This window comes from Amphiura filiformis, chromosome 9 (genome assembly GCF_039555335.1).
Source record: "Amphiura filiformis chromosome 9, Afil_fr2py, whole genome shotgun sequence".
In the NCBI taxonomy this organism is placed as follows: Eukaryota; Metazoa; Echinodermata; class Ophiuroidea; order Amphilepidida; family Amphiuridae; genus Amphiura; species Amphiura filiformis.
Window position 1 is genome coordinate 24,453,806 of NC_092636.1, and position 25,902 is coordinate 24,479,707.

Genomic DNA, 25,902 nt, shown 5'->3' on the forward strand with positions numbered 1-25,902 from the left:
TTATGTACATTTGCAATGATCAGGAGGTCCATGCATGATCCCAAACATAAGACTTTGTCCAGCAGGACTTCCGAGATTGACGTCACATGCATTCTCCGATAGGGCAACGGAGGAATAAAAAAAAGGAAAAGGAGATTATGGGTGAGAAAGTTAAACCAACAAGATGATTGACTTTGTGGTTTGGGGCAGCCTGTGGATAGAAAACATTTCAACTTTTGACAAAAACATCAAACTTTGTCAGGCATCAGTCCTGATTATAGCTGATGTGATGTGTTACTTCACACATAGCTTACATACAGATGAACGTGATATTGTTAGGGTTTATGCATTGTGTTTGTTGTTCTTTCGCAATACTCTAATATTGTTTTCGAAACTGTTTTGTAACTTGTCAAGACTAGTGTTCAATCTTGACTGGAAGCTTATGAACATTTTCCCAGCATTTGTTCAATTTTCCCTCTGGCTTTAAGTTTAAAAACGCAAGAGGGGATTATGTGAAACTACATGTATGATTTGCATAATCCGTCTGTGCGCCTGTCTTTGCACAAGTTGCCCCTGTGCCAAAATGCCCAGTCCGATTTTTTATGAGCCTTGAGCCACATGACGCAATAACCTTTAGTCATATATACGCACACAACAGGTTGGTGAAACCCAGTGGCTACAGGTCTGTGATCGTTTGCATGGTGCGTGGTGGGTCTAAGGGTCGAATTCCAGGGGTACCAAGTGACTTCTTTGTTCATCTTCTCTCCTTTTTTGTTTCTTCTTTCCCTTCTGATAGCAAATATCCTCTCTGGGTGTTAGGGTTGAAATTAATGGCTCAAGTTTACAACATGATATCTGAGGCAAGAGTTAAATTTAAGCCATGGTGGAGTTAGGGTTAACATTGTTTACAGCTTCAAACTTGCAACCATACACCATTTTTAAAATGAACACTAGTTGAAACATTTGAACCAATTCTAATGCCACCTGGAAAGGAAGACTTTTTCATTGTTTGCAGGTGCAATGAATCATAATTAGACAATGATGTTTTGAGTATTCTTACACAAAGTGTTTTGAAGGAGTAATGGGGACTATTCATATGTTGCGAGTTGATCTGAATTGGTGTACATCAGAAGAAAGTATTGGTTTCATGCAAAGAGTCCATGTTAATATGTTTGTACTTCACACAATATTCAAGTCACATGTATTTGACCAGCTAGCTTAGTCTATTTATAAATACATATTTATAAAGACGCATGTGACCCATGGGCACGACATAACATGACCACCAAGTGTCTTTTTCAACTTTCCTGGTGTGATCAAATCCTCATGCCATTAAATACTATACAGACATAGATATAGGAACTTTTTAGATAAATATCATCAAAGTTTAGGTAATACATTTATTTGCAAAATTATTACCCATTTAGGATTACAAATTGTTGATATGTTATAAACAACATTTAGAAAGTATTTGTTGATGGAAAAAACTATTTATTGATGGAAACGTTGAACAAAATAGACAATTTTGCTGCACAATCTGGTGTCGTTTACCCCCTTTGCATTCAAAATGTACAGGAAGACCACCCGCTGTGACAAAGGTCACTTCCAGACTTCCTGTCTACAAGCTGTATGGCAGCGTGGAAGTGGCCATGTGCATATTTATAAATATAGTTGAAGCCAACTGTTGACTGAGCCAGTTCTAGTTTGATCCAGATCAATCTGGCTTCAATATAATAGATTGCCATCAGCCCCTCACTAATTTTCAAGTTTGGAAAATGATAAATGATGTGCAAAGATCAGAAGCTAGTTTATATGCTGTACATCATGTCATGACATTTTAAACAAATAAGAATAACAGATATCATAATGGGTGCTCCCTATAAATATGTTGAAAGCATTGTTAGTGGGCGTTGTGAACCCCATTCAATGAAATTAGGTCAGTATTTTTGAAAAACAAGTTCTGATGCAGGCCCATATGCATAATGCAGGATTTCTTTGAGGGTGCGAGACTTCCAAAAAGTAGACCTTTTTCAAATGAAAAGTGTGCTTGCGCAGATTTGTTGTAAAATGTGGACCTACAACTGCCCTTTTTTGGACTTTTTGAATTTCTTATCACCTAAATAATTGCCAATGCTTTAGCTATTACACCCTAGCATCCCCCTCCCTTTGTACAGGCCTGAATGGTACTAACATTTTCCCACTTCAGTATCTAATAAGTAAACCATAGTTTAGCAAATTAAGTTCCACCAGAGTGCATGGCAACCCAAGTTCAGGTGTTTATATGGCTCAGCATTCAGAGAAAGTTACTCCGAGTGGTGTAACCAAAACGGGAGTGCAGGGGGACTTGGCCCTCCACAAGCAGGACCAAAGCCTCCCCTTTAGCCTTATGACTGGTAACTTATGAGGGCACAGGTCCTCCACACTCTTTTAGCTCCCCCTGCAGCCCCTCATATTATGAAAGTCTAGCTATGTCACTGATGTCTAACTAAAGCACAGATTCATATTCAGTGCAACTTTCCAGCAAACATTCCTGACTCATAAGGAGAAATATGAACAGTCAAATGTTCATGTTTTAATTTAGCACCTATGAAACGGAATGATACGCAATTCTTATCTCCGGAAAGCAGGGAATGGAAAATCTTAATTAGGCATGAATTCCCTGTCAGTTACACCGTTCATGGGGGATTACTAATTGTGTTTAGATTCATACAGTCATTGAATGTTGTCTGTAATGTTATGATATCCATAGCAACACTTATAACTTCATGTCTTGTCATGTTTTGGACCCAATGGTTAACCCCCTAGCCTACTACCTGCCATTCTAACATGCCTCTGATTGGTCAATTACATGATATCTTCACTTTAATCACCAATCAGATTGGAGCTTTGCAAATAATTCACCTAATTTTTTTGTGTGGTGAAATTATTCTAACAATGTTGCTGATTGGTCCAAATGATAACGAAAACTTCCTTTTGGCCAATCGGCAGGTAGTTCTCATGGGGTTAAAACTTACTCACTTCTAGTTCTATAGTTTGATGTAACATATTAACTTGTATACAAAACAAGGGTGGTTCTTGAACCACCATCAAGCTGGTCCCTGGGGCTTCTCTCTCGTCTGGCTTCAATCAGGAAGTGTTGAGAGTATCTTCCAGATCCAGAAGCGTTGAAGTTATTCATTATGCTGTTTCATAAGATATTTGGCTTCTGGGTGGAAACTACCAGGGCCAGTAGTGGACCAGAAGCTGGAAACCCCTCTAAGACCAAAATGTGACTGAGTGCCCCTTTAACAACAAATGCAGGGACTGTCTTTTGAAAATGAGAGAAGAGCTGTAGAATGCTCTTCTGGTCTCTTCAAGAAGAGCTTTAGAAGAGCTGTTTGCGCCTGTGGCCATTAAACATTAAGAATTTAACGAGTCATCTGGAGGAGCTATATATCGCTCTTGCAAAATATTTGCAACTTAAGAAGAGCTGTAGAGGAGTGATTGCTCTCACTCCTCTCAAAAGGCAGTCCCTGAAATGGTGAGTCAGTAAGTCAGTAAGATTTGCTTTTATAGGCTGGACCCCAGGGTTCAGCAAAAAAGTATACTATTTATAGGATATCAACTGGCTCCAAAATCCAGATTGATATCACTGAGGTGTCATTTTAATGCTCTGCGTGCTAGACATGCGCCTTCAACATAAAAATCCAAGTTTTGAGATATTTTCTCAAAATATTAAGAACTACTGAATCAATACTAGGCTTGTTTGTACTTATTTTAATGCATTTTTCATGCTGATTCCAAATATGGTCTTGAAAATTTACATTTCTGAAATGTTTGAATTTTTTTTTTTAACTTGTCGTCTGCAGTCGACACCTGCGTGAAGAGCATTAATGTACTGACACATTTCTGTCTGTTATGGACTGGTCAACATTTATGCCATTGTTTTGAATCCCCCCAGTCATTAATAGTACTGATCAGTCCCTTAGTAGATTTGTAAAATTAACAAATTGCAAAGTATCGGTATTATTATCAACTCAATAGCCTCATATATCCGGATTTGAAATAAAATTAACAGCACTGTGGGCTATGGGTGATTAGGTAACCATTATGAAGGGGCACTAATCATGACAATAATACTAGAGGGTAAAGGTCTATGACCTCTTATTAATATATTACAATAATGATTAGGTTTGAGTTGTATGACCAATATTAAAATTACAATAATGATTATCGGTGAGTTGTTTTGGTGCATGTGTGTCATAGAATTCTATTGTCTGTCCAATTAACTTAGACACCCAGTTTTTGTTACTTATTTGAAAAAATATCCAATTTCAAAGAAAGTCATGAAAGAAAAGTGTTAACATTCGCTGAGACCTAACGGGATTTTTGTGTTTCCAAAGTATTGAGTGAGAGTTTACCAGAAATTCTATTGAAATTGGAAGTTTTTTCTCAACACTTTAAAAATAATCCGGTCGAAGTTGGGTACCACTATTTTGGAAGGTCTCATTATACAGATTTGTAGGTATTGTGAATTTGGATAGTGAATGGATGAATAGTAAATTAATTATACTCCTCACCATAAACATTTTATAAAAATGAAAAATATAATTCAGTTCATAAAATGCAGACAGTTTCTAATTGGCATATTTATTCTTAGTGTATTAACTCAGTGAGCCCAGCTGTCCTTCAACCAATTACAGCAATTTGGCGCGGTATTTGAATCTTGTTCTGTGCATGCTTTTGGCTTGGCCCAATTCCAAGAAAATACAAATTGTATGCCCTATGAATGTTCTGATGTTATTGGTGAGGAGTATAATTCACAATACACTCCAGACGCATAGTAACTTGCCCTATCATTTGTTATAATGCACCAACTGAAATTATTGATTGGCTCCAAACAAAGGATTTGAACCGGTGTCCTTCACGAAATCATGGCACAGTGCAGTCCATTCAATCAAATATTGTCATCAACCTATTTGATCGTAGTGTATTTCAGGCGGTGTATTTGTTATGCGTGTGAGACGACCTCTCGCGGTAGATTGCAAACATGCTTTTGTTGAATGCATTTGAGTAGACCGTCATTATTGTGAATTAGTAAAAGGATCAAAGAAAAAAGGGTGGCATCACTGATCAATATGCATGATTACAATGTTCAAACACCCCTTACTGTAAATAGATTATCCCATCAAAAGTTTCAAGTCATTAGGAATATTCGGCTGGACCCAGATATCTTGCTGTAAATCGGTCAAAATTGAATAAAAGTAGACAAGGAAGAATATTTTTTCCAGTGGCGTAACTTTGGGTCAGGGTGCCCGGGGGCGAAAGTAGTTCGGGTGCCCCTGACCAACATGGTGCAGAGCTAATCAATTTTAGTATCGAAATAACTTACCTACCGAATAACTTACGAAGTGTTTCAGATTAAATTTATATCATGTTTCAATGCAGTTCATGTTAATAAAACAAAATGTTTTCATATTCTCCAATGTCTTTACTTTGGAGACTCGTCACTAGCTGCAGTGACGTAGCATATGGCACCCAGGGGCAAGAATACAAAATGCCCCCCTCTTCCTAAAACAATTGCGTCCGCGCGCGCGAAAATGTGCATAAATACCACTAATTTGGTATTTAATAAAGTTGAATTTAGGTCTTTAAAATGACAATTTATATGTTGCAATGCTGCTGAAGCTGCCTTGAAACATTTTGTGTTGAAGGGCACCCAAATGAAGAGTAATTCAATGCATGGTGGGTAAAGGTTTCCACTTCTTTCCTATAACAAAGTACTATCGTGTCAAAGGCTATCCAGGCTTGGGTGCCCCTTAGCCCGGGTGCCCGGGGGCACGCCCCCCCAGAGCCCATAGGAGTTACGCCACTGATTTTTTCATCGCTTTACTAATAATTTCTGTTAGGTCTGACCGTGTTTAGTAACTTTTCTTTCATGACTTTTTGCCAAAGTAAAAACTTTTCGAAGAATATCGTAAAAACCGGGTGTCTAAGTTATTTGGACAGACAATAAGAATTAATGGTACAGCCCAACATAATGATACAGCCCAACCTCTTTTATCTGGCCATGATGGATCAAGCATTGGTGGGATAATTGAGAAATGAGGACAAATTGATTTGACTAATTATGTTGATCATGTGCCACTGTCCCCCTTACATTTCCAAGACTTGGGAGCGGAAGAGGCGGTTAATGCTCTGCATGCTAGCTACCCTCTTCAACGGAAAAAGTTCAAGTTTTGAAATATTTTCTCAAAATATCAAGAGCTATCATAAGAACTATACTGAACCAATACTAGGCTTGTCAGTACTCATTTTAATGCATTTTTCATGCTGATTCCAAATATGGTCATGAAAATTCACATTTCTGAAATTTTTGAATTTTTAAAAAACAATTTGAGACTTGTCGTCTGCAGTCGACACCCGCGTGAAGAGAGTTAAGGGTTTGGGTGCTGCCGGGATGCACGGGAGAAGACTTCTTGTGCTTGTTCTCCTTGCTGCCCTTACCCTTGCCAGCACCTGACTGCTTCAGAGAAGACTCGTTGGCTAGCTTTTTGGCCTGCTTCTCCACAATCTGGCAAATAGTCTGGCTAAATAAGAATTCCTGTGTCACTCTCTGTTTTCTTCATGTCTTATACGAATTGGCACCATAAAGAGTCAGTAGAGAGAGGTGCAGGCATTCAAACACCAGCGATGTGATGTAGCATGAGCTAAGCGCATGGAACTCTGGTTGAAGCAGCGGGTCAGCTCTGCCAACAGCCTCACTTCACAGTAGACATGGTAGAGCTCCTGAGTCCCTAGCGCCCACTCTGCCAAGATGTTCGGGTCAATGTGGTTGCAAAGCAGGACAGTCGGACATTATTAAGTGATGTGTAATGCAATAATGTCCAAAACTTGAATGTTTTCAAAATTAGTTTTGACATAGATAAAAAGTAGGATGACCTTACCAAGTCAATCCCACTAATATATAGGACCAGAATTTACTCTAGCTATAGCAATAATTTCATTTGCATTTCCCAATCATATCAATGGCAGTTTATTTCTAACCGGAAACACCTAAGGATGAGAACACCTTTCAAATCTTATTTCTAACCCTTAACTATGACAACACCTTTCAAAGTGAGTTTACATCAATTGCTAAGTTAGTTAATGCCCTGCATGCTAGGCTTCAACATAAAAAGTCCCAAGTTTTGAGATATTTTCTCAAAATATCAAGAGCTATCTAAAAAAAACCACTGAACCAATACTAGGCTTGTTTGTACTCATTTCAGTGCATTTTTCATGCTGATTCCAAATATGGTCATGAAAATGTATAATTCTGAATTTTTTAATTTGTGTAAAAATTGAAACTTGTCGCCTGCAGCCGACACCAGCGTGGAGAGAGTTAACATAAGTTAGTTAAGTAAGCAAGAGCTAAAGAGGTTTATTGAAACTGACTTGTGGAAAGGTCAATGTTAAAAACCTGGAAAGCCTGGGGCAGAAATAATTCCATTTTATGATATTGATATTCAAAAGTATCGAAATATTAAGTTCAAATCATAACACATCTTCCAAATATTTTCTAAAGAAATATGTATTGACTTTTCACCCTTAGCGATAATTTTCCATATCCGCTCAGCCTGAGGTGACTAGAGTAAATTGGACAGAAAATTATGGGGGGAAAGTCAGATTTATTGGGTAAATATGAAAATATAAGTGGTATTTTACTTATTTCTACATTGGGGTGCGTTTCACTGGTATAGGTGTGATGTCAAAATGAATTATATCAGTATCAGTAGCATTGATGGATTAGAGTATCATGTAAAACTGTATCTGTAGATCTTTTTTGCCATCTTGTGGTTTTAAAGTGGAAGCCCGTCAGAGCAGTTCTTCTGGGGTGAACCAAACCTGCCTGGTTATCAAATTAATCAAGGTTATCTCTGATTTGACAGATACTAATTGATGCAATAACATTAAAACATCAATTAGTACCTGTCAAATTCAGATATAAACTTGGCACTGATTAATTTGATCAGAAGAACTGCTCTGGTGGGACTTCCTCTTTGAGATCAGATCAGATTTTTCCCACTTGCATCAGAAGTCTGTATCTGTTTGGGGAAGGGGGTTCTTATTGGGGGAGGGGGAAATAGCAGATAATTGGTTATGAGAAGGGATTCTTTCTCAAAAATTTCCCCCAAAATCTGAATAACTTTAATGGACCTGTGGTTTTTGGCTATACAAATCTAAAGAAGAAATGAAAAAAGGAGAGAAGATGAACAAAGAAGTCATTTGGTACGCCAAGGATTCAACCTCGGACCCCCCGCATGCCAAGATCACTGACCGGTTACCTGGCCAGGGATTCTGTGTGTATATAGTAGGCTGATTGTGTCATGGCATCACATGGAATTCATGCATGTGCAGTAGTTCTCCTTGTGAGTTTCAGTTGGGTTAGGGTCAATGTGCATATTTTTCAATTCTTTTGTTACAACATTTGAACCAAAAAAAAATTAAAAATTGGCAAAAGCAGCTTAAAATTGAGAAGTGATTTCAAAATGTAGACAATTAGTTCTTATTTTGAGTCTCTTTTTCATTAAATGTTATATAAGTTCATGTTCAGTGTTTGGACTTCTGCAGCAATCACCACATAGTCCATGATCCAAAATCATGTATATTAGGTTTTCCTGTGGGAAGCACTTGCCAACATTTCCCATGCAAATCTACATACATACAGGTTTACAAGCTAAAAATTGCCACGATTTCTGATAAGGAGACTTAAGCAAAGCTTTAAGTATCAAATATGACTGTAATATAATTCCTCTTTCAAAGAAGTGAGAGGAAACCGAGCACTACTTAATCCAAAATTGCAAGATTACAAATCCGATGGCTAGTAGTTTGCCATCATCAGCTTCTGCGTTGTTGGTCCAAATTAGATGGCTGTTTAATGTCAGTGAGATGCTGTGCATGGTATTTACATGTAGGATGTGGTCTCTGACAAGAATTCCCATTTAAATGGAAGTCTCCAGCCATTTACTTTTATGTGTAAACTTGTTTTTCCTTTGTTTGTTTTATATGATCAAAGATCAGTAAAATTGTGGTCTTTTTTTTCATGACTATATAGTAAAAGCTTCGCACCCTTCAATTTGAGAAATGGTTCCATTGATAACATGTTACTGACAGAAACAAATCAAGAATTCCATGAAATGAAGGACGAGGAACTGTTTCAAGCAAACAAACAAAGAAACACAGTAAAACCTTTAAAATGCCAAAATTAAAGTTTCAAATGCCAAATATGTCTAGAGAGTTGATATAATTGACATTTCTCAGTTCTGTTCCAACAGTAAAATTACCTGCCATTTGTCCAAATTGAAACAGATGCATTAGGCCATCTTTAATTTAAACGTTCGTCTCAAAGCCCTGTGCGCATTAGAAAAATCGCCAGCTTTTGTGTGTTAATCTTTTTTTTTTTAAATTTTTCGTTTGACATCGCCAGAAGCCAAAATAGCCTAAATCGTAAATCTCAATAAAATTATTCATCTTGACCACAGTGAAACCCCCTTGAGAGATGAAAAGGTCTATTCTTGTCAAAAGCTCATCCCACAAATAAAAACTTAAAATAAAAGTTTAAAAAACTAAAAAAATGCATTCCGCATTAGGTTTTTAACTTAAGAAGGGCTTTGAGACAAACTATTAAATTAAGATGGCCCTATGGTGCTAATAGTCAGGTGTTCCTTGAACTATAGCCGTAGCTTCAGAAATGCTAATTTATTATTACCGGCTAAATCCAAAGAAGAAATCATGGCTGAACTTGTGTTACATATTGAGTAATCCAAACATATTAATATTTCGGACAAAGTATAATCTTCTGTAAGACCCAGGAAACTATTGCAGCAGCAGGGTAGTTACCCAATGACCAGGATCATAGGGCTTATTTATAACTTGATCTACTGTATGTTTTGATGCTTAGTTATAAGAATACATTGCGTGACAACAATAAAAAAATTAATAGCTAAGCATCAAGAGTCACTGTGAAAATAGCTGAGATATGATGTGTGTGGAACAGGGTTGCCATTTTGTCAACCCAAGGTGCAGCCACCAAGGGCAAAAAAGGATACTTTTGTGCATACCCGACCTTTTTCTTAATGCGACCATGTATCTTGTCAAACCACTCCCTATCACATGTCAAATTTGTGTCAAATATCGTATTCCTGTAATCACTATCGTAACCCCCGATTTGTTCTTTTCTGATGGTGGCTCACAGGCTCACAGACATTTATTGCCTTCTCTCAAGTTAGTTTCCTTAACTCATATTATACCCCAAGAACAAAGATTGGCAGAAAAAATGTGTAAATTTCACTTGAATTTCAGGATGCTTGATGAAAAAAAAATTTGGACCTTTTTTGACCAAAAAGGGCTAGAAAACCTCTATTTTTTGCTCACTATGCTCGTAAATGGGGTTTTTGAGGTCAAGAAAGAGGACTTTTTGCCATTTGGTGATGGGAGGGGGGCATCCACCCCCTAGCCCCCCTGGTTACATACCTGCTCTCCCATATCCAAAAATTCTGTCACCCATTTACTGTTTACTTGCATTCAAAAGCAGCCCTTTTGTGTGCAATCGTATGGATGAAGCAGTGTGTAAACTTAGTGAGCACATTGATCTCAACAGATTCCGTTGGGGATTTATTTCATATCCTTTCTGTGATCCTTGTCTTTCCTGATATCAATTCATGTTGGAGTGCCAATGAAATCAAAATTGACCTGACTCAATTGGGTGGCTTGTGTGTGAGTGAGCCCCTGAATTGTATATATTTAAAACTTAACTTTAAAGATAGGCATATGGGAGTTTTAGCTTGTAAGATGTCTGGCGGATAAGGATGGAGACATCTGGAGAAATGGAACACTTCCACATAATTTCAACGAAAGTTATTTTACCCTCGCATAAAATGTGACCCTTTAAAATGTTCCGTATGATTTGTATCAACAACGAAATGAAGGGAAAACATGGGCTTCAGGTTTAAGCCTCTCCACACGGGTGTCAACTGCAGACACAAGTTTCAAAGTTATGGAATGATCATGAAAAATGTGTTACAATGAGAACAAACAAGCCCAGTATTGGTTCAGTGGTTTTTGAGATTGCTCTTCATATTTTGAGAAAATACCTCAAAACTTGGGACTTTTTATGTTGAAGCCTGTGTGTAGAATGCAGCGCATTGTGGTTTGGTCTAAATTGAAGACAAAAGCGTTTGCCACATTTGTACAATATACGCACAGTGCAATTTGAATCAAACATGTAGTAAAAAACATAAAATACTAGATATATTCCTAGCACAAAACAGTGTTAAATAATAATAAGATATTCTTTAAAGAATATTTGTGAGCTGCTACAAATGGTGGGATAGGCTTTTACAATTAGAAAGTTTTTAGCAGTGTCGCCATCGGTCACATTTAGAACTGTCAAGCTTTCGTCAGGAGTAGTTCTGACATCTTCAGGACAAAGTACCTAAGAATGAGACATGTAGCCTGCCCCTTGCTTGCTGATGGCTCTGAAAAGAGCTGTTCACTGGAGACTGTCCCTTGTCAACAGAGAACAAGCAGACCTCTCCTATCTGCTAATGTAAATGATTTGGTGGCTCTGAAAAGAGCCATTCACTGAAGACTTGTCCCTTGTCAACAGAGAGCAAGCATACCTCCCCTATCTGCTAATATAAAAGGTTTGGTGGCTCTAAAAGGCCGTTCACTGAAAACTGCCCCTTGTCAACAAAGAACAAGCAGACCTCGCCTTTCAGCTAATGTAAAAGGTTTGGTGGTTCTGAAAAGAGCCGTTCACTGAAGACTGCCCCTTGTTAACAGAGAACAAGCAGGTCTCACCTATTTAAAGGTTTGGTGTCAAATGTTTTCTAATTGTTTATTATTCTTTTTCTAATTTTGTCTCTTACAGATACCAATGAATGCTTATTTGATAATGGCGGCTGTCAGGTTCTTGCTGCAACACTATTGGTAGTTATTATTGTAAATGTGGAATGGGATATGAACTCACACCAGATGGCAACTCATGCAGAGGTAAGTGATAAGTCTATATGCTCGTTCATCTCCATTTATTGTACATGCTGTGTATTTGCTGCAGTCAATGGTACACTCAACAACATAATACATGGCACCAACTGTTGCATTACAATTTAAATCTGGAGAGAGTTAGATTCAGTGGCGGCACCAGGAATTTTTTTTGGGGGGCATGTGAATTGGGGGATCAAAAACCCTCTCTGGCACCACCACTGGTAAAATTATGATATAATTTCTGTAGTAAATTACATAATTTGATACTACCAATCACTAGGTGTAATTGGTTATCAAATAATTGTATTGAAATTGTATTTTTAAATAATTTTGATGATTTTTGACTTATTATTTGAAAATATTATTTTCTTTAGATATTAATGAATGTCAGATCCAAAATGGCGGCTGTCAAGACACATGTAGAAACACACAAGGTAGCTTCCAGTGTGATTGTCCAACAGGGAAAGACTAGCTAGCGATGGCAGAACATGCATACGTAAGTATTACTCCCCCTTCCTAGCATGCCCAGGTGAGCTTTGTGGACAGGGGCCTGCTCTAGGAGCTCAAGATCCCCAGGTTTAGGCCATAAATATGAATAAAATCAATCTATTTTTGCACATTTTAGCCCCTCTGGGTGAGCTACTAAGCCCCTGCAGGTGATGGTTTCTAGAGACATTCCAAGTGAGGCTTATCTTTACTTGTGACAAGACAAGTAAACTTCCTGATGATGATGATGGCAGTTTTTAACCCCCTGAGCACTAGCTGGCGATCTAACATTGCCTCTGATTGGTCAATTACGTGATATCTTCACTTCAATCACTAATCAGAATGGAGCTTTGCAAATAATTCATCCCAATTTTTTTGTGTGGTGAAATTATTCTAACAATGTTGCTGATTGGTCCAATTGATAATGAAAACTTCTTTTTGGCCAATCGGCAGGTAGTTCTCATAGGGTTAAACTGTTGGTGGGAAAATTTTGAATAGCATAATTCAAGTTGTTATGGATAGAATATCTTGACACTTCTTCTGGATTTCAAGAGTTTGAGATGTTCATGCTCTTAAAGTAATTGGCATATTTTTCACCTTTTTTTCTCTCTTCTGAATTGTTTATTAGTGATTTAACGAATTCTATGAGTGATAATAATAAACCTGAAATTGTTTTCCAATTTCCTGCAGCTGAGGATGGGTGTCGGATAAACAATGGCGGATGTCAACATCAGTGCTTACCATATGCATACGGTACCTTCACATGTCAGTGTCATGCAGGATTCAGGATATCAACAGATGGAAAAATGTGTGAAGGTAGGAGTGAATCTTAAACTGATGGGATCTCACTGCCTCTATCCTGGCTGTGAGTGTATGGGAGTAAAGGCAGAATAAAAACAGTGGACTAGTATGAAGTCCGATTTCAAAAAGGCTTTTGATGCAGCCCAAGTGTCCGAAATGGACTCAGATATAACAGTGGAAACTTGTGCAAAGTTTAGTACTTGTATTACATTTAAATCTTTTTGATCTCACACTTATATTTTTTAGCATGAGAATTACAAAATATCCCTTTGAAACAAAGGTGATCAGCCCCAAAAGTTAATGTATTTTTACGATGCCCTGCAAGTATCATTATTCTAAAAATACAAAAAGTCAGGGGAAATGAAAAAGGAAAACCTAATGTGATTTGATCTATCACCACTACCAGGAAGTTCATTCCTCTTCCCATTCATACTTCTCTTTTCCACTCCAGCATCAAGAAGTTTCTCCTTTTCCTACATTCTCCCAAATGAAATTCATTGAAATTGTGCCATCAACTCAAGATAAACTTGTTGAAGTTTTTAAAAACTGAAGTGGGTGTTTATAGCATATATCTGAGACATACCGTAAAATTCCGTCTACAAGCATACGAGGGGGTATCAAAAAGTTTTAGAAATCGCCCAGAAGTGAAAGAGCTATATCAATAAAATTTTGTCAGTGCAATCACTGGTCCTTATGTACACTATGATGCAAAAATGGTCTCATAAGAATGTTTACTTTTTTTACAGGTGCTAGGTGTCAGTACCTGCCTATTTCACCTCATTACCTGCAATATGGAGAAAATTGAGGCATGTAGCATGATTAAGTTCCATTTTAAGGGTTACAGTGCCCCAAAAAAATCTGTGATGAAATAAAAATTCATTTCGAAAATGCAACAGTGACAACATCACAATCACCACCGAAGATAAATTTCATTTCATCATTGATTTTCTAGGCACTGCAACCCTTCAAATGCAGGATCTTAATAACGCTACTTGCCTCAATTCTCTCAATCTTGCAGTTTATGCGCAGTAACTGGGCAGCAGGTTATTAGCATCTAGCGTCGCCTGTAAAAAAAGTAAACATACTTATGAGACAATTTTTGCACCATAGTGTCCATAAGGACCAGTGATTGCACTGACAAAATTTCATTGGTATAGCTCTTTCACTTCTGGACGATTTCTAAAACTTTTTGATACCCCCTCGTATATATGCCTCTAAACAAGGTTTTTTTGACACAAGAAACAAGAGGCAGACTACGGTATTCTTTCTCTGGAACATAATCCAATTTGAGAAAATTTCCTTTTTGATTTTGTTTTTTATCCCGACATCCTGGTACATTCGTCCCACTGCAACTCTAGGGTGGGAGCCGTTTGGTAAGCATGCAGGAAGTGGTCTATATTATAGCTCGGATTTTATGTGGTCTAGTCCCCAAAATGGAAAGATTACTTATGATTATTTCAGACTCGATCAACTGAGAAAGGCATAATACTTATCAAGCATCAATTTGCAAATGCTAGCCATTTTGAATTCAAGTTTTATGGACCTCAATCAGGTTCTGATTATTTTAGATGCCGCAGATAACAGTAGGACCAGTTGAAAAGGCATCCAAGTTGGATCCTCAGCTACAAGTATTGCAGACTGGCAATACATGGATACTAGGTTTTTTTTACTGGAAGTCATTTTGACCGAAATTCCTTCCCACAAGGTAATAGGCGTATTACACAACAATAGATGGGGATTTGCCATTTGGTCTAATACCATTTGGTCTAATATCCATTTCATCTACATCCATTCCGTCTAAACCCATTAGGTCTATATCCACTACGTCCAATAATCATTTGGTCCTTTAACCATTTGGTCCAATAACCATTTGGTCCGACAACCATTTAGTCTAATAACCGATTAGTCTAAAACCATTTAGTCTAACAACCATTTAGTCTAATACTCATTTGGTCTATAACCAATAGGTCTAATAGCCATTTGGTCTAATAGCCATTTGGTCTACACACCATTTAGTCTTACACGCATTTAGTTTATTAATAAATAGACGAAATGGTATTAGACTAACTGGTTATTAGACCATACGAGTATTAGACCTAACGGTTAGTAGACCAAACGGTTAGTAGACCAAATGGTTATTAAAGAAATATTAGACCAAATGGTTATTAGACGATATGGTTAGTAGACAAACCGGTTATTAGACCAAACAATATTAGACTAAATGGACATTAGACTATATGATTATTAGACTAGGTGGCAATTAGCCTTTCTGGTAATAGACCAATTGAATATAGACTAAACGGGAATTAGACGAAATGGTATTAGACAAAATGGCAATAGACCCAATAGATACAGCTTGGAGGTTAATCCATCTCCTTTGTTATGCATATTGTGGGAAGGGATTTCGGTCAAACTGACTTTCAGCAGAGAAACCAAGGATATCAACGTATTGAATCGCCTGTCAGAATCATGTCTAAAACAATTATTCCCTGGAATCCGTTTTCGTTGGTGGCCAGTGTTGGAATACACCGTATCTGGCCATTTCAGTTGAAATCCATACACCCCCTATGGAAGACACACACTTAATCTCCCATACAGGGGGTGTAGATTTTCAAATGGAATCACCCATTCATGTAACCCCATTTGAAATTCACACGCCCTGTGTGGATGATTAAGGTCATGTCTTCCATAGGGGGTGTATGGATTTCAACTGGAATAGCTAATTTTATAGGGTTTATTACATTTATAAATGGTACAAGAGTCTGAAATAATCTTTAGATTTAACTTGTATATTATTTCCCCCTAGTGACAAGTGGTAGAAAGCATACAATTCCCTGTGTAAAATATTGGAGCTTGCATCCTATAATGACCCAAGACATACATACCCTAGCTGGTATAATAGGTTGCCTAAAATGTAATATAATTACCTCTACTCACTCTTAGTTTATAAATAAGAATAAATGTATTGTTTTTAGCTGCTGTCGTGGATCTATCATCACATACATGTTATATGAGTCGATAGATGCACAACAGCGGCTAAAAACAATACCTTTATTCTCATTTTTAAACGCTTCAATTCAAATAAAAATATCATAAGTATACCAAATTTTAATCAAATTAAATCCTACATTTTACATGGAATTACCTAGGGCTTAAAATCGATCAGTCCCGTTGTTGCTATGCACCTCAGATTGGTTCAAATAGCGCGTACGAGTACTGCGTTGACACCCACTCGCTAAAGTGTGTGACATCGTGTCATATCACACGGGTATGAACCAATAAGGTTGCAGGAACGTTCTCAAGTGTTTAAGAATTAAGAAATAATATCCTTAACACCCAAATAAAGGATAATACAAAACCCTTTATTTCTATTCTATTACCACAAAATAGTGTGATTTAAATAAAAATATCACTTTTTTTGCCCAACAATGTTAAGTTGTTTACTTCAAGTGGAGTGCGTACGCATAATTGACATAGCGTATCGCGTAAATATTGCAAGCCTGATGCTATGCGTAGAATGTGTTACGGCACTTGATCCATTATTGCAAATTACAGGGCTCTCACATGATATGTTTTAACAAATCACAGTGAGTGATTTTGAATAATGGGTCACGAGGGTAATAGAATTATATTTAAACCATAATAATATAATCAAAGCATTCCAAGCCCTCTGCTAAGCTTAGCAATGTACTTTAACTTAATTAGAAGTTTCTCAAACTTCAGTTTTCTTTAAAATTGAAACAATTCAAAAAATTTAGTTCCTAAAGTGTGTTTATGTTTACTTTTAGGTTTTATCTTAAATTACGGAGTGAAATTGAAAAAGGAGTCATGAAAAAAATACAAAAAAGTAATTTGAAGATGTAACATTATTAGTCTTACATTCTTTTAAATTCATCTGTGAAACACATTGTAAGATGCTAGAATTGTATTTTACAAGAGTTAGAAACGTTCATTAATCCTAGAAATGCAGAATCTAGCCATTGAGTACCACTTATAAAAAGTATACATGTATAGTCCACAAAAAAAAACCCTTTACCCCACCCCCATGTTGGTTTTTTCAATGTTCTTGTCAACATTAACGTTTTGTATGTCTAATACCATTTATTGGTGTATCCTCCGCATGCCAACAGAAATATCCCATGAAAACCCTTAATGTATTACCCTGTGTGTGATGGCGTGGGTTGGTTCCAAGTTTCCCCTTCGTACGTCTGTCTCTTTACCAGTGTATATAGCAACCGCTTCTATAAAGTGTGCCCCTTGAAAACACTTCATGTACTTTGTGTGGGGTGTGGGTGAGTTTCAGACTTCCCCTTTTTGTACCAGTATCCCCTTCCGAATTCCTTGAATTGTGTGCCAGGTTATTCACATTAGGAAATTTGTTAAATAGATTGGAAGTTTATGATTTGTTAAAATTGGAATGATTTGGATAAAACTTCTTATACACACAGGGAAGTTGATAACTTTGTTTGGAATAGTGATCGCCACCCCAGTCATGATCCTAACCCTAACCCTAATTGCTTAATCCTAACTCTAAAACCTGACCCCTCTTCAGGTGGCGACAGTTATTTTAAAATCTTTGCCTTTTGTTTTATTACATCCAATATTTCAGTAGATCTTTAAACCCTACAAAAAATGCAGAAATGAAATTGACATTTTTAAACATCTGATGAGCCCCAAGACCTACTTAAGATCCCATTACTTTCAAATTCTTGTGTGAATAAGTTTGGAGTGATATGATGTATTACATAATGTAACCAAATTGTTATCCTATGTTTATATCACCCCTGATGTGGTGTATATTAATTTATATATTTAAGTGATGTTTGTATATATACCCTTTGTTTTATTGTTACTTGTTTGACTGCAACTCTCAGATATCAATAGGAATTTTTACCTGCATATTATACCTCGTATTATACCAGCTAATCCATTTAAATTCCACCCTCCCCCATGGAAGATCTTGGAAATATCTTCCACAGGTGGAGTATGAATTTCAAACCAAATTAACACATTAACGAACTCTGTTTGAAACTTACCCTCCCTCTGCAGAAGATTCAAGTTGAATCATTCTCAGTGGGTGTATGGTGTTCAAATGAAGCTGCCTAATGTGTTCATTCCATTTGATATTCATACCCCCCTCTGGAAGATATTTATGAGATAAAATATCAACTGTTCTTCCATATTATTGTGAACCATGATGTAAAATGAATAGTTTTTATTGAGTTGGAATAGTCTGAGAGATGCAGAAGACAACCTAGGCCTCTTTTCCTAAAGACTGCAGACAGAATGTAAGAGTGACAGTTGGTCAAGAACTTAAAGAGGAAGTCCGCTAGAGCAGTTCTTCTGGGGTGAACCAAACCTGCCTGGTTATCAAATTAATCAGTGACAAGATCATCTCTGAATTTGACAGGTGATATTGATACAATACATCAATTACCACCTGTCAAATTCAGAGATAACATTGTCACTGATTAATATGATAACCAGGCAGGTTTGGATCACCCCAGAAGAACTGCTCTTGCTGTGTTTGAAGTCTTTATGAAATGGGCCCATATTATGTCATGCATGTTCATAATATAATTTGCATGTTAAAATGAATGAAACCAATACCAGCATTCTGATATTGGTATCATCATCTTCATTCTCATCTTCATCATTATCCTCACCATTGTTTCTATCTCCTCCTCCTCCTGTCGCCTCATCCCGGCCGATTTCGTTTGGCTCATGCAGCATCTAGTCCTTGCAACTACAACAATGGCGGGTGTGACCATCAGTGTCTCAACTTTGGAGATAAGGCAATGTGTCAATGTCACACTGGGTACAAACTACAGACGGACATGAGGACGTGTATAGGTATGGGGCTATTATGAGCATGGTTATTGGTACTCTAGGGTGTATTAGTGTAGTCACAGTGCGGGTGTAGAGATTCGCAGATGTCGTAAGTTTAGTTAGCTCTTGTACCAGGTGGAAGTTTCTCTATAATAGGGTTGTCCTATTTAAAATTCACACTACCCCTGTAGAAGATTTTGGCAATATCTTCAACAGGGGAGATGAATTTCAAATGGAATTAGCACATTAACCAACTCTATTTGAAACTCACCCTCCCTCTGTGGAAGATTCAGGTTGAATCTTTCTGAGGGGGTGTATGAATGGAGCTGTCAAATGTGTTTATTCCATTTGTAATTCATACTCCCCCTGTAGAAGATATTTCTAAAATCTTCTACAGGGGTAGTGTGGATTTTAAGTGGACTCACCCAATATTTCTTGTTCTCTGTTACTTTCTTTCCCTGTTTTTCATCCAACTCTGTTTCCTACCCGCTATATCCTCTCTTCCACTCCCTCAGTCTCCTTCCCCATTCTATATTTCCATTTTTAGTTCCTTAACTTCCTGAAACTTTCTTCTGTGTAAGAAACACTTGTGTGTTTCTTGTGTAAGAAACACTTGTGTGTTTCTTATGTATACTGCTGATTATTCTCCTGATTTGCACTCTATATGGCATGGTTGAATGTTACAGGTAATGTATGTAAAACAAAACAAAAATCCCTTTAAAAGGGGATGTGCTAGGACAATTTGCTCACAATGAGTAATATATTTCTTTAATAAAATTTGAAGTGCATAGATTAGGGTGTTTCAAAAAGGGTATCCATTAGGTTCATGGGAGGCATTGTAGACATAACCAGATTCCTGCCAAGGGGTTACCTTGTGAGAAGTAAATCTCGAGACGTGCCTCGCCTCAGCAGTTCCTGGACACTTTTTAAGATGCAAAACACCAGAAGTCATCATGGTATCAAAAGTCAAAGTACAAAGCAGAATCAAAATTCAAATTCAAAGTACAAAGCAGAATCAAAATTCAAATTCAAATTGAAAGCAGAATCTGATTTGCAATTTTAGTGCATGCAAGATTTGTGATCTTTGCACAGTAACCCTGGAACGAAATTGAGAGTCTGGTTGCGACGTCTTTGTCAGTATTTAATTTGCAACAAATATAGGCCTAGATATTGCAGGGTAAAAGTAATTAATTTGAATGCATTTAGAAGGAACGAGATAAAAGCCCATGATTTCCAAAATGGGCTAGTCTATTTAAAATCCATACACCCCCTATGGAAGACATGACCTCAATCTCCCACACAGGGAGTATGGATTTCAAGTGGGGCTCCCTAATTGGGTGACTCCATTTGAAATCTACATCCCCTGTGTGGGAGATTAAGTTAATGTCTTATACAGGGGGTGTATGGATTTCAACTAGAATATCCTTTATGCATGCTCATGAGCACACATTCACAACCTGTTCACAATACCGTACTATGCACTGCAATTAACTGTAGTTGTAACATTACATCCATGTTATCTCCTACTAACAAAATTGCCAATCTGATGAAAATAAGACCCAGGACTATGTATAGGCCTAAAATTGCTCAAGCTCAACTTATCTTGTGTTTTCAAGACAATGTAGCACCCTGTGCGCGGGCCTGTGCGTAGATCTGTGGAGCTGTGAATCAGCATAAGTAAAGTCAAGGGTGTGACGTTGTTTAATTTCCTTTGCATGCCCTGCAAGGAGGAGAAGGTACATGGACCACAATGGCATCATCCCAATGGCAAAGTTCAATAACCTCAATTAAATACTCATAGTGCAAAATTTGACCTCAACTTGCATAGTATGAGTTTTTGTACCCAAATTTTCAAAGCTAATTCAATGAATGTACAAATGTATTGGGGTTAAAGGACTGTGCCCTGATAGATGAACATGTTGTGGATCCTAATGATAGTGCTAAATCAGAAGTTGGTTTGATGTCATGTTTTGCCACAATGCAATGGATGAATATTTTACTAATGAGAATAAGGACCTTAGAAAGCCTTATGGGTACCACTAGGGGAGAAATCAAAATAGTCTACCTACGGTATTTTGGCAGACATTTTTATGTTAAAATATTGAATTGTCATGCATGGGGACTAAAATATTGGCTTTTTTTTTTTGAAGACTGAAATATAATTTTGGCCTTTATTATTTGTTTTGAGAAGACTGAAATGTAATATTGGCTTTTTTTTTTTTTTTGGGGAGGAGGCTTTTTTTTCTTTCTGTTTTTTTTATGAAAAGAGGGAAGTGGAATGATATTAGCTGTCTTGCAGAACATGTTTAGTGCTGTACTAAAGAGTTACATAGAATGCAGAATACACAAAAAACAATAATGTAGCTGTAGACCAACTTACACCAACAAAACAAAAAAGCTTTACTAGGTGCATAATTATAGCAGTTACAAGTATAGTATTTTGCCTTCTGTGGATAATGTGGAAACAAGGCAAAGTACATAATCTTTGTCATTAATTGTATAAAGTCAATAAAGAAATGGTTTCAAATTTTCAGGTTTGTCTGTCAAATGGTAATAGCTTGGGACTTTAACTAATATAGGGCTAAATTGAGATATCAACTAAAGTGTACAGAACAAGTAGTTAATTTTCCAATGCATGTGTATTTCTTAATTCAATTGCTTAAATTCTAAATGAAACAAAATGTGTTTTGTATTATATTAGTGCATGAGGTTTGCTGTGAATGATGATGATGTAATTTGAATGTGGATTGTGTGGTTAAGACAAATGGTAAAATGTGGGATCAAAAACAAGGCCAGGAAACCCCAAGTTCCTGAAAGTGAAATTTGACATGGTCCGGTTATTACCTGTATTCTGTAATGACTAGAAATCACGCCCTTGATAACAAGTGGCCAAATATAGCTTCATGTTTAATGAAAAGTCATTTATCAGACACAAAATACTTGAAAAAAATGACCATTATTATTATAATTGTTTTATGCCTTGGTATTTAGAAATGAGCACAAAAATCACTGAAATCTCTGCATAGCTATGAAAGAAAGAAAAAGTGGTTTGTGACATAAATTTTTTATTGATTAATTGGTTATTGTTAATTGCCTTTCAGATATTGATGAATGTGAGATGAATGGTCATTCATGTTCGCAGACGTGTATCAATACGGAAGGTTCATACCGCTGTGAATGCAGGCCTAATTATCAACTAGCAGGAGACGGCAGGACTTGTGAATGTAAGTGTGCATTTTAGTCACCAAATCTTAAAGAGCTACAGGATTTGTGTTTTTGAGAGTGGCAAATTTTCACATCCTGTCCTGAGCTGGATGTAACTGATCTTCTGGAAGCAAAAGCGTTTCATTGGTGTCCAATCTTTTTGCTTGCCATAGTCTAGTCTACTGTAGTAGACCATTTAAATTTATCATCCCTCTAATTCCACCATGGAAAAAAACACCAATCCTGTTCTGATCCAACAGCTATCTATGTGGATGTGTTGTGTTTTATGCATGGAATGGTATGAATTGTTTAAAAAAGGAATGCAATGCAGTCTAGCCATAGTCTTGAGTATTGGGTTTCAAATTATAAATAAAATATGATTAAACACATCAAAATAATGTAAGGAATAAGAACTGCCATTGCATGACTTGACAAACTTCTCTTTGATGACACATGTATGTATATTCCATCACAAAAGTTTTTAAAAAACTTGGTGATTTATTTGATTAAATAGCAGGAAAAAGACTTTGGAGTCAAAAAGTTACATGATAGTTTTTAACTGATTGGGTAATGTTGGCAAATTAAACATGTCAGCCCAAACTTAACAAATGAAAAATGGGCTATTCTGGTTGAAATCCTTACACCCCCTATGTAAGACATGACCTTAATCTTCCACACAGGGAGTGTGAATTTCAAACGGAACCACTCATTCAGTGTCGTTTGCTCCAAATGGGCTATTCCAGTTGAAATTCATACACCCCCTATGTAAGATATGACCTTAATCTGACACACAGGGGGTGTGAATTTCAGATGGGGTTACCTGAATGGGTGGCTCCATTTGAAATCTATACCCCATGTGTGGGGGATAAAGGTCATGTCTTCCATAGGGGGTGTGGATGTGAACTGGAATACCCCAATGTATATCCCATAACCTGTTTCTTGCAACATTTCTCTCCCTTCTGCAGTGGATGTAAACATTCAGATAGAAGTGATTGATCCATGTGAAAACCATGACTGCCAATACAACTGTACAGCAGCCAACAACATGAGGAAATGTACATGTCCAGTGGGCTATGTAATCGGTCCAGACCAAAGAAACTGTGAGGATGAGAATGAGTGTGCGACAGGACAGAACTGCTGTGATCCAGGTAAGATACTTTTCAATGGATCTCATATATTGTTTTGTGCGTGGGGTCGCAGTGGCATAGCTAGGAGGCAAGGGGGGCAACTCCCTGTGAGAAGTCTTGCCCCCCGGCCTTTTTAAAAATTTTAGCCCATTTTTGACCATTTTCGTCAAAGTTTTCCCCCTTGGAAATCTGCCTTGCCCCCCTCCTGAAAAAGTCCTGGCTTACACCACTGTGTGTGTGGTGGGGTTGGTTGATGGGTTGTTATTTTGTATGTTTTCTTCCTCCTCCCACCAAACCCATGTACAGGGGATAAAAATGAAAGAAAGAGAGGAAAAGATAATTTTTCAACATTCTTCAGATGTGCCTATTATCTGGGGAGGAGAGTAACTCAAGCTTGGTTTGGGTAGGGAGACGCTGCTGGGAAATTGACGCCATGACTATCCTAAATTTTCAGAAATTTTGACTTGTTACCTCTTACACCTCTTCAGAGTTTTTTTTTACTAGCAATGTTACTAGCAAAAAAAACAAAAAAACTCCTGCCCTAGTCAATTCATGAAAATCCTGTAGACAATTTATTTTACGCAACCTTAAGGAAAAAATTTGCACATCAAAATTAACCTTTGTATTGTTTCTTATTTCAGCTGCCAACTGTGTTAACTTTGAAGGAGGCTACGAGTGCAAATGTCCCCAAGGTTATATCCAAGATGATAATGGCTGCCAGTGCCTCGTAAGTTACTCTCGCTTATTATACCAGCTATATAAGTTGAACTTCAATAATTTAAAGTTGAAATACCTTTTTTTGTCCTGAATATTTAAACTATTAATGGTGCAGTTTGTTTGGGCTCTGCCACTTTAGTACACTATCTAGAGAGGTTGCATTAGCAACTTTACGCTCGCTGCTCATGCTTGATTCTCTTGTTCAATTCTCGCACTGGAATATATAATACCCAACAATAATACCCAACAATGGACATACCTGTCAAATGAGTATCTTCAGAAATCATATCAGTGTCATACTCAAAATAGCACAAAATATATTTTTGGATGCACTTTCATCCTCATACACACTATATATATAAAGTAGGTAGTGCAGGTGTGGGGGTGTGTGTGTGTATGTTTATAATGCATAGATGTGTACGGGTGTAGGGCATATGTCTGCAACTTTGATATCGTCTGTATACACTATATTTGATGAAAATCCTTTTCATTCCAGACGTCGATGAGTGTGAGAATAATAATGGAGGCTGCGACCGGATCTGTCATAATGAGCCCGGTTCATTCTCTTGTGACTGTCCAGCTAATCTAGTACTAGCTTCAGATGGCGTTACATGTATTCGTGAGTATACCAGTAAATAAAAATTCCTTTAAAAAGGAATGGGATGCTCAAGGGGAGCTTGATGTGATGTGCTGAAACAGCTTGAAATGTAATGGGTTTACTGAATTTTCATTTAAGCATCAATTTTGGTTAACTTTTTAGATTCAGTTTTTTATTTTAAATTTTTTTTGAAAATGACACCAATAAGCCTAATATTGGTTTGGTGGTTCTTAAGATAGCTCCTGATATTTTGAAAAAAATATCTCAAAACTTGGACTTTTAGTGAAGCCTATAGCTAGCAGGCAGAGCAATGACCATTTTTGCTCTGCTGAGGCTTGTGAATCAACGTCTAGGCATTGTGCCTGAGGATAGCACACTATAAATCACTAGGGTTTTTTTTATAATTTGTTTCATTACAGAGAGACTAAGGACAGCGCCACCTCCAGCACCGACAGAAAATCCATTCTTCAATCCCGATATTCGACCCAATGATCGCAATCAGTTAAGAAAAGGAGAGGAACAGTTTGGTAAGAACATATTTTCACAGATATTTGTCAAATATATCATAAAGTCCATCAACTCAGAAGTACAAAGTAATTAGACCTCGGAAACTGGAGGTATGAGAATAATTATTTCAGTGCAATGCTTCTTTGACACACCAACTGCTGCTTTTTGAGACTAAGCTTTGACTCATCTTCACATGTATGCAGATCTTACAGTAAAAACCTCCCAGTTGTTGTAGAAAGTGACTTCACATTTGAATAGGCAGTGTATGAGTATCACTTCCTTGTTATTATAATGAAATCATGTATTTTATTGTACCTATATGACATTGTTGATTCTTATTGTCCTTGCAGTCTGTGCTCCTGGACATTTTGGTCCCGATTGTGAATTTACTTGCGGTATTAGCTGTCACAATGGAGGTCCGTGTAATGATGAGCAGACTAAATGTCAGTGCCCTTCTGGATTTACTGGACTATTATGCAATCAAAGTAAGTTACACATTTCACTATGGGCCACAATGGCCTCATCCCAATGGCATAGTCAAATTACCTCAATTAAACAATCATAGTGCAAAATTTGACCTCAAGTTGCAGAGTATGAGTTTTTGTACCCAAATTTTCAAAGGTCATTCAATGAATGTACAAATGT

At 37.2% G+C, this 25,902-nt stretch overlaps 1 protein-coding gene across 1 annotated transcript in view; it reads left to right on the plus strand.

Moving 5' to 3' along the window:
• The window catches only part of LOC140160775 (uncharacterized), a 267,538-nt gene that overhangs the window by 174,721 nt on the left and 66,915 nt on the right, over positions 1-25,902 (plus strand). Inside the window, 12 exon segments of the mRNA XM_072184072.1 lie at positions 11,873-11,905; positions 11,908-11,994; positions 12,363-12,449; positions 12,452-12,484; positions 13,165-13,290; positions 19,006-19,128; positions 22,206-22,328; positions 23,274-23,456; positions 24,077-24,162; positions 24,648-24,771; positions 25,170-25,277; positions 25,608-25,742. Coding sequence (XP_072040173.1) covers positions 11,873-11,905; positions 11,908-11,994; positions 12,363-12,449; positions 12,452-12,484; positions 13,165-13,290; positions 19,006-19,128; positions 22,206-22,328; positions 23,274-23,456; positions 24,077-24,162; positions 24,648-24,771; positions 25,170-25,277; positions 25,608-25,742 — 1,248 coding nt within the window.